The sequence below is a fragment of the Nymphalis io genome, chromosome 30 (assembly GCF_905147045.1).
Source record: "Nymphalis io chromosome 30, ilAglIoxx1.1, whole genome shotgun sequence".
Lineage (NCBI taxonomy): Eukaryota > Metazoa > Arthropoda > Insecta > Lepidoptera > Nymphalidae > Nymphalis > Nymphalis io.
Window position 1 is genome coordinate 5,195,709 of NC_065917.1, and position 13,711 is coordinate 5,209,419.

Genomic DNA, 13,711 nt, shown 5'->3' on the forward strand with positions numbered 1-13,711 from the left:
TTGTGTTATCCTTATTGTTAACTTTTATGTCAATAGTGAATAATTGAATTAAAGAATAGGAAAAGGATAAACGACAAGGATTACGCTCCGATTATTGCGATAGGGTGACAAATTGTTATCAGAAATTGCCTTCAGTAATAATTCTTTCCAAACATGTAACTCATATGACAATTGTAAGAAATACAAGCGATTCCTTACATCCCCAAAGCGCCACTTGGTACCAAACCTTGGTATTACCTTGGAATATTAACCTATATATGAATATATAGGCTAGCGCTTGAGTGGTACCACACCTGATGGAAAGGGAAGATACAATCTAAGATGAAGCGCGCTTGCCTAGAAGATGCCTATTCACTCGTGAATTGAAGGTATCCGTATTGTAGTTGGTGGGACAAACCGAGGTCGGGGGGTATTCCAGACCTTAGCGGTGCGTATCAGAAACGAGGAAGCAAATCGTTTCGTACGTGTCTTCGATACGTCAACTACGTACGGATGCAGATATTTTTGATACCTTGCAGTTCTTTGGTAAAAAGGTGAAGGGGGAACCAAATTAATAAACGTTATATCACTTGTGCCTGCAACCTCACTCACCCTTCAAACCGGAACACAAAAATACAAAGTATAGCTTTAGCTATGGTTTTTTTTATAGAATAGGAAGGTGGACGAGCATATGGGCCACCTGATGGTAAGTGGTCACCAAACGCCCTTAGACATTGGCATTGTAAGAAATGTCAACCATCGCTTATAGCCAATGCGCCACCAACCTTGGGAACTAAGATTTTATGTCCCTTGTGCCTGTAATTACACTGGCTCACTCACCCTTCAAACGGGAACACAACAATATCAAGTATTGCTGTTTTGCGGTAGAATATCTGATGAGTGGGTGGTACCTACCCAGACGAGCTTTCGAAAAGTCGTACCACCAAGTCAAATAAAGTTTAACAATTTATTGATTTCAGCATAGAAATAAGTCGCTATCTAGTTCTTGCTTGGCACAGTATGACTCATAATATAACTATTGTGTAGTTATATTATGATATAAAATATAGCTTTTGGGAAACACGCCAATATTATAAAGAGCAAATATTTAATATCTAATCACGTTTTTTTGTACAGCCGAGATGGCCTAGTGGTTAGAACGCGTGAATCTTAACCGATGATCGTGAGTTCAAGCCCGGGCAAGCACCACTGAACTTTCATGTGCTTAATTTGTGTTTATAATTCATCTCGTGCTTGACGGTGAAGGAAAACATCGTGAGGAAACCTGCATGTGTCTAATTTCATTGAAAATCTGCTACTTGTGTATTCCACCAACCCGTAATGGAGCAGCATGGTGGAATAAGCTCCAAGCCTTCTCCTCAAAAGGGAAAGGAGGCCTTAACTCAGCAGTGGGATATTAACAGGCTGTTACTATCCTTGACCTGACTTGATTTTCACTTAAGAATAATAGATGAATAGCGTTCCGCATAACACAACAAAAAATAGCAACTACTTCAGCCAACTAGGACTTTTAAGCAATTAAAATAAAAATATTAACTAATATTATATTATTATATTTCATAAACGTATATAATTAATATTATTATTAAATAGCACATCACTTTAAGAATTATTATAGTAAAAATGTATAATAATACATATATCATAGGTAATATGTATGTGTATAATTGAATTAATCTCTTTCGAATTTATTATAGTAGTATAAGAACCAAAAAAAAAAATATGAATACATCAAGGTATTTTTTAATTTGTTTGTTCGTGAAACCAAGACGTTTTACGCTTCCATGACTTAAATACTCGAATGAATTGTTCTAGAATAAGCTGGAGAATTCTTCTCCTTAATAGGTCATTAAGCGATACAGACTTCTCCTATATACTGAGGTATCACTTCAATTCAACAATAATTATATCGTCATATAAACACGCCATATTTATAACTCCCGTTCTGGCTTCGCGCTGGTTGAATAAACATCTACATAGCAACGCTTAAATTGACGGATGGACAAACATTGAAATAATTTCAACTATAGGGCAGGAACCTTCCCGCTTTTACGAAGAGCAACTCACCAAAGTAATAGAGAACACACGTACAACATTCGCTTTTATTCATCAGAAAATGCCTTGAAACGTACTGTTGCGGATTTCCATACATCGAGGTGGGTGGAACAGATAAGCTTCATTCTATTTAACTACTATAATTAAATACTTGAATAATTTATGTGTACGCTGTGTTGGCATAATTAGATACGAATGGCTTTATTATGGCGTAATCCATTACAAACAAACATACAGAAAATCAAATATTTTCTCTTAATAATATAGCTACATATACTAGCTGACCCGTGCCTCTTTGTTGTGTGGTAAACATTTTTACTTGTAATGAAATTATGATTGTGGTTTGGTTAGTATTTAGTGCTCACTGCCAAAAGTCGCGTAGGCCACGACATCCGACTACCACGAAAAAGTCTTTTCATTTTTCGGGTTAATATATAGCCTATAACACATACAAATAATGTGGCTTTCTATTTGTAAAATAATTTTCAAAATCGGTTTAGTAGATCCAGTGATTACCCTCTACAATCTCACAAACTTTACCTCTTTATAATATTAGTATTAGTAAATAATAATAATAATAACATAGATATAGATAAATAGGCAAAGGGAAGCTATACAAATTTGAATAGCTCTATAATAGAAACATGAAAATTATAAATTACGTTACCTCAACAATCGGATCCGCCGACAACTCGATGGAGCACGACGCTGGAGCAGTTGTCGTTGGCGGAGCTGATGAGCCGAGCATCTCCCCGTCCAACTTCGACAACTCCTGCAGTAAGAACACAGTCTTTATTATTTTAATAAACTAGGAGAAAGTTGCGTCACAACACGCTACGAGCGTCTTATATTATTGAATAAGCAATTTTTATATATACAGTAAGGAGATTCCTTGATCCATACAACAGCGTTATTAAAAAAAAAAAAACGCGCGCTAATTTAAAACCGCCATTTTGTTGTTGCAGAAAAGTAAAGTAACTAATTCATTGTTGGCACGACTTGTGATTTGTTGAATGTGTTTAATTGTGTTGTTTGGATTTTAAGGAGTAATTGAGTGAGTTATTTACATCAATTTGTACGATTTGGTGTTCTATTTTCAAAAAGACCAATTCGAGGTTTTTATAAAATCACTTTCACGTATGGATGCTAAATATATATTAATATAAACTAGCACTCGCGTCATAATTAAAAATTGCTAAATAATTCCATAGAGCTCTTTGGTAAAAAATTAAGGAATTTTATAAAAACATTCATCTCCTTATCGCTACCATACTACGTACTGAATTTAAGAGAAGTTGATCCAATTGATGTAAAAATACTGCATTCTTGGTTGCCTTCAGTTATATAACAGAAGATTGACATCTTCTGTTCAAAATGGTCAGTTTTTTTTTTAAACAAAAGAATAACACACAATGAGATAATATATGTAAAACTATGTTTATATGTTTCTGTGTTCTAGATACGATTTAGCATTATAATAACAGTACAATAAAAGCCTGTTAATGTCCCACTGCTGGACTAAGGCCTCCTCTCCCTTTTGAGGAGAAGGTTTGGAGCTTATTCCACCACGTTGCTCTAATGCGGGTTGCTAGATTTTACATGTGGCATAATTTCAATGAAATTAGACACATGCAGGTTTCCTCACGATTTTTTCCTTCATCACCAAGTAAGAGATAATATGAATACAAATTAAATACATGAAAATTCAGTGGTGCTTGCCCGGATGTGAAGCCGATTTTGAACGATTTTGCATTGTTTAGTGTTAATTAATAGTTGATACCATTAAACTCTTATTAAATTCCAAAATTATTTTAAGATATTAGTAAAATCTCACGGAAACGATCATTATGTCTGTTGTTTCAAAATAACGCTTTTGATTATTGATCGGAAGTTCTCTACGCAATCCGCAGTGCTCACATCGATTATCCTTGACCAAAAGAGCCGAGATGTCCCAAGTTTTGAACGCGTGAATCTTAATCGATGATAGGCATCGTGGGTTCAAACCCGGGCGAGCACCACTGAATTTTCATGTGCTTAATTGGTTTTTATAAATATCTCGTGCTTGGTGATGAAGGTAAACATCGTGAGGAAACCTGCATGTCTCTAATTTCACGGAAATTCCATTACATGTGTATCCCATGAACCCGCATTGGAGCAGCGTGATGGCGAAAAAAAAGGAGAGGAGGCCTTAGCCCAGCAGTGGGACATTCACAGGCTGTTACTATCCTTGACCAGTCACTAAATTCTCTGGCCCCTAGAAATTTTCACTTAAGATATAAATATATACATATGAATAACCTTTCACATAATTTAAAAATCCGTTGGGTGACATAACAAAAAATAGCAACTACTTCAGCTAACAATAAATATGGGCAGAAAGAAAATTAAGCATAAGTTGATGATGTATTATGTAAAATAATTATAGCGCATATTGCATGTAAAACCGTAGTCGGAAAGGCACTCGAGATAAACATCCGTGGTTTTCGCCATAATTTAATTATTATTTGGTTATTTATATTGTTAAATGAATAAATAGATATGATATTCGATGATGACACGATTACGGCTGTAACATAAGTTCATCGAATCAAGGAATTGATTTTTTTTAGTCGTAATAAAAAATATGTGAACAATTTTTCTTTTAATAATCTTTATTCCACGTGGTGCCTCAGAGCTATATACTAGCGATTTTGCTAAATACCGATTCAGAAATGAATGAATCACTTACAAACTTCCATCCCCTACATACACGACCTTAGAGGATACTTTTTTTTTAAATACTTCCTTAGTGCTGCCTACTGTGTAAAAGAAACTCATGTGCAAATTCTCATGGCGCTAGTCCCAGTAGTTTGGGCATAGCGTTGATATGTAAGTCAGCCAGTTATTTATGCTTTTATATATGGTCCAAATATCTTTCAATGCCTTTGCCTAAACCTTATTCTAACTGTATTTAATTTAAAAAATTAAGTTATTAAAAGCAGTAAATATTCGTATATAAAAGCCCTAAAAATACCCGATAATAATAAAATCGCATAAAGATTTGACGTAAGTAAACTAAATGGTCACTCAATCTATTTGAAACTATTCATTTAAAGCGAGACTCAGACTTGCTTGAAACGCGCGAATTACGCCATAAAACGTATCCACTAAAAATCTTTCACAACCTCAGTTCAGCTTTATTCTTACTGAAATAAGAACTCACTTTGTAACTCACTCGTATAATAAAAAAACCTACTCACGGCGATGCAATACTATTTCTCTGCCATTTCAACGCACATAATGTCTTTTTTAATTATACACATCAATTCTATTTTATATATTTGCCGGGAAGGCCAATGAATGATTAATAACTCAGCTATTTTAATAAACAATCCTGTTTATATTTATTTCTTGGTGCAAGTGATTGTTAGTAAACCGAATAAATATATTAAAAAAACTTTCAGACATTACGCGACCATGTTCCGCGCCGAATTTCGAGTCTATAGAGCTGTTCTGTAAGTACAAATTCGGAATTCACCGCAAAATCTGTCTTAAATGTCAGAAAGTGATATTAGACATTGACCGTTATAATCATGACATTTCAAGGTCAGTAACAGCCTATTAATGTCCCGCTGCTGGACTAAGGCCTCCCTCTCTTCTCCCTTTTGAGAAGGTTTTGGAGCTTATTCCACCACGCAGCTCCAATGCGGGTTGGTGGATACACATGTGGCAGAATTTCAATGAAATTAGACACATACAGGTTTCGTCACGATGTTTTCCTTCACCGTCAAGAGATGAATTATAAACACAAATTAAGCACATGAAAATTCAGTGGTGCTTGCCCGGGTTTGAATCCACGATCATCGGTTAAGATCCACGCGTTCTAACCACTAATCCATGTCGACTCTTTTCATTTCAAGGACACACACATCAAAATAGTATATCACCATAAGGCGTTTGTCAACTTATCACCGAGTACATACTCGCACTGCTGTTCTACAAAAGCCCTACAGTTTAAATCACGCTAATTTATTCAAATCTAACGAAAATTACGATTTTTTTTATACGTATTAAGTGCCATATGTCATTCTCTGTACTCCTTATAACGTGTATGAAAAATATGATGATCGGTTGAGTTACACGTGAAAGCGTAACAAACAAATAAATAAACAAACTCGGTTTGTACTATAAAGTATAGACTAATTAAGATAAACACAATGCTATAGAATGTACGTAATTTTGTGCACCGTAATATTGAATGAGCCGAGATGGCCCAGTGGTAAGAACGCGTGAATCTTAACCGATAATCGTGGGTTCAAACCCGGACAAGCAGCACTGAATTTTCATGTGCTTAATTTGTGATTATAATTCATCTCGTGCTTTACGATGAAGGAAAACATCGTGAGGAAACCTGTATGTGTCTAATTTCACTGAAATTCTGCCACATGTGTATCCCATTGGAGCTACGTGGTGAAATATCCCCAACTTACGATTCAAAAATTAGCAGAATCGAACACACTCATACTCTTCACATTCGCAATGATTCATCCATGTACACGTGTGGCGCTCACATTATACGCGGATGTGGGTGCCATATTACTGCGCTTCTACGGCTTTACGTTATTTTTTTTATATAAGTGGTTTTTAAATAGCCTGATTTATTGTTTTTATAAAAATGACAACTATGTGCAATATAAAAAAAAACTCGCTCTATATACACTGATTTAGTAACAGTAAAGGTTTTTTTTTTTTTTTTTATAGAATAGGAAGGTGGACGAGCATATGGGCCACCTGATGGTAAGTGGTCACCAAACGCCCTTAGACATTGGCATTGTAAGAAATGTCAACCATCGCTTATAGCCAATGCGCCACCAACCTTGGGAACTAAGATTTTATGTCCCTTGTGCCTGTAATTACACTGGCTCACTCACCCTTCAAACCGGAACACAACAATATCAAGTATTGCTGTTTTGCGGTAGAATATCTGATGAGTGGGTGGTACCTACCCAGACGGGTGTACACAGAACTATAAATACTGGGTTAACTTTTGTGTCCTTTTGAGTATAGGTTGGAAGAAAAACGTGGTAGATTTTCATCCGATACAAGCGAATGCTGAGCACGAGATGAATTATGAAGCAAATTCAGATTTCAGGCGCAGCACCAACGGCTTTACGTGCTTTCCGAGGCACGGGAGTGTACACACTTCCAACTTCCAGACTCCGGACTGCTACTGAGAATTTTCTGACAGAAAAACCCAATAACTTTTTTTATTGGCCCGACCTGGATAACGTAGTAAATAATTACGGCCTAACATAGTAAATAATTACTTATATTATTTTCCTTTCAAATATTCACGTTATCAAACCCCTGGGCTATATGCTCTGATGCACTAAAGTTCTATAACAATTATTGTTTTTTAGTTACATTGGTAAATCTATTATCTGTTATTGCGAAGGCAATCGGCGTTGAATTTATTATGAACTTTCTAAGTTTACCTCAATCAATACCGTGGCATTGTATAGCTTACCGTAATTGAGGCTGAAAAGCTATTTCAACGTTAACTTCGAATGGTACGAGGTTTTATCGGAAAATTTAGAAAACACGTAACAACGCCTATTAAATAGACAGTTTTGGAGCTCTTTTCGAAAGCGTACTGATTTTTTTAAATGAAATAAGTGGGCAAATCAGCCATATTGGCGCTGTTAAAATTATTAACCGTTCCTTGCCAATGATCCACCAATCTCGGGAACTAGGATGTTATGTCCCTGTGCCTGTAGTTACACTGTCTCACTCACCCTTCAACCCGAAACCCAACAATAATAAGTATTGCGGTTTGGCAGTAGAATAACCGATGAATATTTAGTACCCGGTTGTGCTTTGTGCAAGCCTGTTTTTGTTTTGCGAGACGAGTTTGCACAAAGCTTTACAAGCGAGTGTTGTGGTCTGTTTGTGCTCCTGATAGATTTAGAGTTCGGTGGCCGTATTCAAGAGAGACAATTGCCAAATATACAATACATATTATAGAGCACAATCTTATAATCTGATGGGAAAGCACTGACATGACCGGAAAGAGTTTAGGTGCTTTACGTGCTTTCTGAGGCACGGGAGTGTTACAGCAAACATAGATACCGGGTGGTACTGAGGATACTCGACAGAAAAATCCAATTACTTCAGAATCAGCGGCCTTATAAGCGAGACCAGTAGACTAAACGCGCAATCGATATCTTTAAATAGTACGTCCGTTCGTTCGCCCACTCTATCTAAGCTACGCAGTACATTCAGTTACAGTTTATATAAAATATTAACTCGAACTCATTTAGAGTACTTTTCATACATAATCTAACCGCTCGCAGTAACGAGCAAGCTATTATTTATTAATTACATCGAAACAGCCTTAATTACGTTACATATACAAAACGAACCCGAGCAAGCACCACCGAATTATCATGTGCCTAATTTGTGTTTATAATTCATCTCGTGCTTGACGGTGAAGGAAAACATCGTGAGGAAACCTGCATGTGTCTAATTTCATTGAAATTATGCCACATGAGTATGCGTGGTGGAATAAGCTCCAAACCTTCTCCTTAAAGGGAGAGAAGGCCTTGGCCCAGCAGTAGGACATTAACAGGCTGTTATTGTTATTGTTTTAGTATATTAAAACAGCTACATTGAATGCGTGAATCTTAACCAATGATCGTGGGTTCAAACCCAAGCACCACTGAGTTTTCATGTGCCTAATTTGTGTTTATAATTCATCTCGTGCTGCGTGAAGTAAAACGTGGTGAGCGCTTTCTATCGACTGTATCACGGCGAGTGCTCTGAGGCATTATTCTCTCTAATTTCTGCTTCCCCCTTCCTTCATAAATCTACGCGTGCTGGATCTCGATGTCACCGCTTAACTGTGACATCAATTCCATCGCGCACAAACTAATTTGGAAACTCCTTTCTTTGTTGCACTGAGTCATTTGCCTTCCCGGCAAATATAAAAAAACATCAAACCCGCATTGGAACAACGTGGTGGAATAAGCTCAAAACCTTTTTCACAAAGGGACAGGCCTTAGCCAAGCGGGACATTCAGAGGCTGTTACTTTACGTTTAATTAGTGTAATCATAATAAATCTATTTTAATACAAATGTACCCTGTGTCTTTTTTTGTACCCTGACAAGGTTATGACAAAAATCCCCCTTAGTGCTAACCCACTGTGTAAAAGAAACCCGTATGCACATTTTCATGGTGCTAGCCTCAGTAATTTGGGCAGAGTGATAATATGTCAGTCAGTCGTATTGACATGACATGAAATATGCAAAGACAAAACAGTTTCGTACCATTTTGTTATTTGTTTCTTAAACGATTTACGATAAAATGGTTTTGTCTGTTATCAAAATAAAAATTATAAAAAATCCATATAAAACTTCTTCGAATTTTTAATAATGATTGCAGTCGAATTTCGATTACAGTTATGTAGTTTTAGTAAATCGATTATATTCTAATACAATCGTGTATGTAATAAGACTATATTCACCAGGTCGTTGTTCGTATATGGTGCTAGACAACGTTCGCGATCAATACCGTCTTCCTTGTACCGTGCAAGACACCCACACCTATAAACTATAACATTATGTAATCTAGGAGAAGATGCCTTGGCTTGGCACTTTTAATAAAACCTCCATTAAATTTTTATGTATGAGTAGCAATGACACGTTTTTGAGCTTTTAAGCATTAGGTTTTAAGGCGTTATTATTAAAACAGAAATGTTACAGTTACCAAGTTTTTGAGACCCCTAAATTTTACCATACACCCGGAATCGACCCGTAAAAGCACTAGATAATACAAAAGGTCAAACTATACGCATATTCAAGTTAGCTATCCTACAGTACAGTAACAGCCTGTACATGTCCCACTGCTAGGCTAAGGCCATCTCAACCTTTTTGAGGAGAAGGTTTGGAGCTTAATCCACCACGCTGCTCCAATGCGGGTTGGTAGAATACACATGTGGCATAATTTCAATGAAATTAGACACATACAGGTTTCCTCATGATGTTTGCCTTCACCGTCAAGCACGAGATGAATTATAAACACAAATTAAGCACATGAAAATTCAGTAGTGCTTGCCCGGGTTTGGATCCACGATCATCAGTTAACAATCACGCGTTCTAACCACTAGGCCATCTCGGCTAGTTAGCTCTCCATACACACTCAATCGTGATTTTACTCAATCTCCCACCCGCTTGGAATGAAGATGCTGCCGAAAAAAAATAGCAAGAAACTAAAAACTCTTTTCTGGCTTTCGTCCAGCAGTGGACGGCAAAAAAAAAACTCTTTTAATCAAAGAATTACATATAATAATATTCGATTATATTTATATATTATATATGAGTAAAAAAAAAATGAGCCGATATAGTACAGCGGTTTGAACAAGTAAATGTGTAATGGTTGCGGTTTGAACAAGTAAATGTGTAATGTTTGCGATTTTAAATCAGGGCTAGCACCATTCCATTGTAATGTACTTAAGTAAGCAGCCTGTAAATATAAAACTACTAGGCGAAGGACTCCCCTCCTTTTTGAGCAGAAGTCTCGGAACTCAATTCACCACACTGTTACATTGTATATGTACGTTCATGTGCTTAATTATTATTTTTATATTCTAAGTACAAGGCCGCCTGATTAGTGGTCACCGCCGCCCATAAACTTTGACAATGTAAGAAATATTAAGCATTCCTTACACCCTCAATGCGGCACTAACTTTTTTATTGTACCTATGTACATTTTGGTCTCTCACCCTTCAAGCCGAACACATAATATATATTGCTGTTTAGCGGTAGAATAACTGATTTTTAAGTGGTTACCCTGATGGGTTTTTAAAAAGTTTTGTTTATAATATCCTTCGATAGTGAAAAAAAACATTATATGAGAAAATCTTCCACGTGTAATTGAACTCAAGTTCAGTTTTATAGTAAACCATATATACATATATTCGACAAAAATGCTATGTAATGTGTATAAAGTAAAAAGAAAATTTTAAGTTCGCGTATAGATGCGGTCAACGACCGATGGAGAAGACAGACGATGGACTATTACAGACTATTGGTTTTTTTATTATTATTATCACAGACTTACTACTTCTAGACATTACTACACATTACATTACTAACACTGCTTAAAATTTAATTCAACTATAATTGTTAATAAAGATTGGCTAACGAAATGTTATCAGCTGAAGTCAAAGTGAAAAAAATATATTCCATTCTAGCAAGACTTTACTGGTGGTAGAGCTTTGTGCGAGCTCGTCTGGGTAGGTAACCGCTCATCAGATATTCTACCACAAAACACCAGTACTAGGTATTGTTGTGTTCCGGTTTGAAGGGTGAGTGAGCCAGTGTCATTACAGGCATAAGAGAGATAACATCTTAGTTCCCAAAGTTGGTGGCGCATTGGTGATATAAGCGATGGTTAACATTTCTTACAATGCCAATGTCTATGGGCGTTGCTGATCACTTACCATCTGGTGGCCCATATGCTCGTCCGCCTTCCTACGAATTGACACAAAATCTTAGAAAATCATGCATTTTCGACATACATAACGGCTATTTAAAATATACATATTATAATATTTAATATCATTTTGGTTACTTGCAAATAGCGAGATTAATTTAAAAAGAGGCTATTTGGAAATCACAGACAGACGCTTCAATTTTATTTATTTGTATAAAACATAGTTAGAAGCTTACTATTATTTATTAACTAATAATGTACTACCGGTTCGGAAATAATATCGCAGACCAGAAGAACCGGCGAAAGAAACTCACAATAGTTTTAACGTATTTATTTATATTTGAATTACAAACGGTCTAGAGTCGTTCGATCGATCGTTTCATTTCTAATTTGTGATATCATCAAAAAAATCATTACTTTTAACGAGTCTTAAATGCATGAATTAAAAACAAATAATATATATTAATTATTACTATTTTTTTATTATTATTAACACGATCAATTAAAGTAACATAGAAAATATACTCGCGGATCTATTTGAATATAACTGAAATAACTTTTGTATTTCAATTTCTCGGTTCAGGACATTTTTAATTTAGACTTTTTCCAACAATTTTTGTGTCGAGTACTATAAATTCCCTCTTTGAGAGTTATTCTTATCTTCTATATAAATAAACAACGTAACAATCCGTGATTTAAGAACAAAAAGCATCTTTTTTCAATTTATATATATTTTACAACGTCCGTTACTTTTATTTTTTATCTGTTTCAAAGTCGGAAAAATTACAAATATAAATATTAACATAAGCATAGACAATATTTCTAAGTCTTGTTTAATATTTTTATCATCAAAATCACTTTCATATTTATCAGAGATAATAACAAAGTTAAAGTTTAAAAATAAACAATAAAAAAATGTGTCTGACACGGATATGACACTTATTTATTTAAATAATTTATAATCAAATAAAATCAACAAAAAATGGGATAAAACAAATAAACTCAATTTTGTTATATCAATGCCTCAGGACAATGTTGGACGGCGTGTTTTTTATACATATTTTTAATATATAGTTTGATTTTTATCTGTTTTGGTTTAATCTTGTATTATCTGTCGTATTACGCGTCACGCACACACAAGGAAGTAGAGGGCGGTGAAGACGGCATATGACAGCGTCATCCCGTTTGCCGTAACGGCACACGAGTCGGTAACACCCAAGCGCCATTATAAATGTCTCAAATCAAAATTGAAAGTATATAAAAGAAACGTAACGCCCTGCTGTAATTAAGCATAAATACAATTAGTAGTAAAAAGCCGAGATGGCCTAGTGGTTAGAACGCGTGAATCTTACCCGATGATCGTGGGTTCAAACCCGGGCAAGCACCACTGAATTTTCATGTGCTTAATTTGTGTTTATAATTCATCTCGTGCTTGACGGTGAAGGAAAACATCGTGAGGAAACCTGCATGTGTCTAATTTCATTGAAATTATGCCACATGTGTATTCTACCAACCCGCATTGGAGCAGCGTGGTGGAATAAGCTCCAAACCTTCTCCTCAAAAAGGGAGAGGAGGCCTTAGCCCAGCAGTGGGACATTAACAGGCTGTTACTGTACTGTACTACTGTACAATTAGTACATGAAAGGCCGAATCAATACATAAAATAACTGTAACGCAAGATACTGCAATCCGTGACCTAAAAACCGAAGCTCTATCGGTATCCAGGTCACAATTGCATTGAACTCGGAACATTCTAGAAAAATCTAGAGCATACCTACTAAATACACCTCTTTATTTAACTCATGTCCTCCACCCAACGGTTGTCTAGAAGAGATCGTGCTCTTAGCGATAAGACCGCCTTTTGTAAATTAATAGTTTTTTTTTTTTAATTTTGTGTTTATAACTGAAAGTTTCTGTAACTCTTTTGGTGTAATAAAGCATATTCTAGTCCATTCTATTCTATATATTTTTTAATTTTACTATTCAAATTCGATAACTCATATAGGTAGGCAAATGATTCACCTTATGGTATATCACCAACATATATAATACCCATACCTTAATTTGGGAACTAAGATGTTATGTCTCTTATGCCTGTTGTTACACTCTCTCACCCTTGAAATAAACAAAATAATTACAAGTATTGCGGTTTGGCGGTAGAAGATGTGATGAGTGGGTGGTAAC

General features: G+C 35.7%; 1 protein-coding gene across 1 annotated transcript in view; it reads right to left on the minus strand.

Annotated features, from left to right (window-relative positions):
- The window catches only part of LOC126779920 (monocarboxylate transporter 12-B-like), a 35,926-nt gene that overhangs the window by 16,203 nt on the left and 6,012 nt on the right, over positions 1 to 13,711 (minus strand). The window contains exon 2 of the mRNA XM_050504107.1: positions 2,723 to 2,827. Coding sequence (XP_050360064.1) covers positions 2,723 to 2,827 — 105 coding nt within the window. The remainder of the gene's footprint in view (positions 1 to 2,722; positions 2,828 to 13,711) is intronic.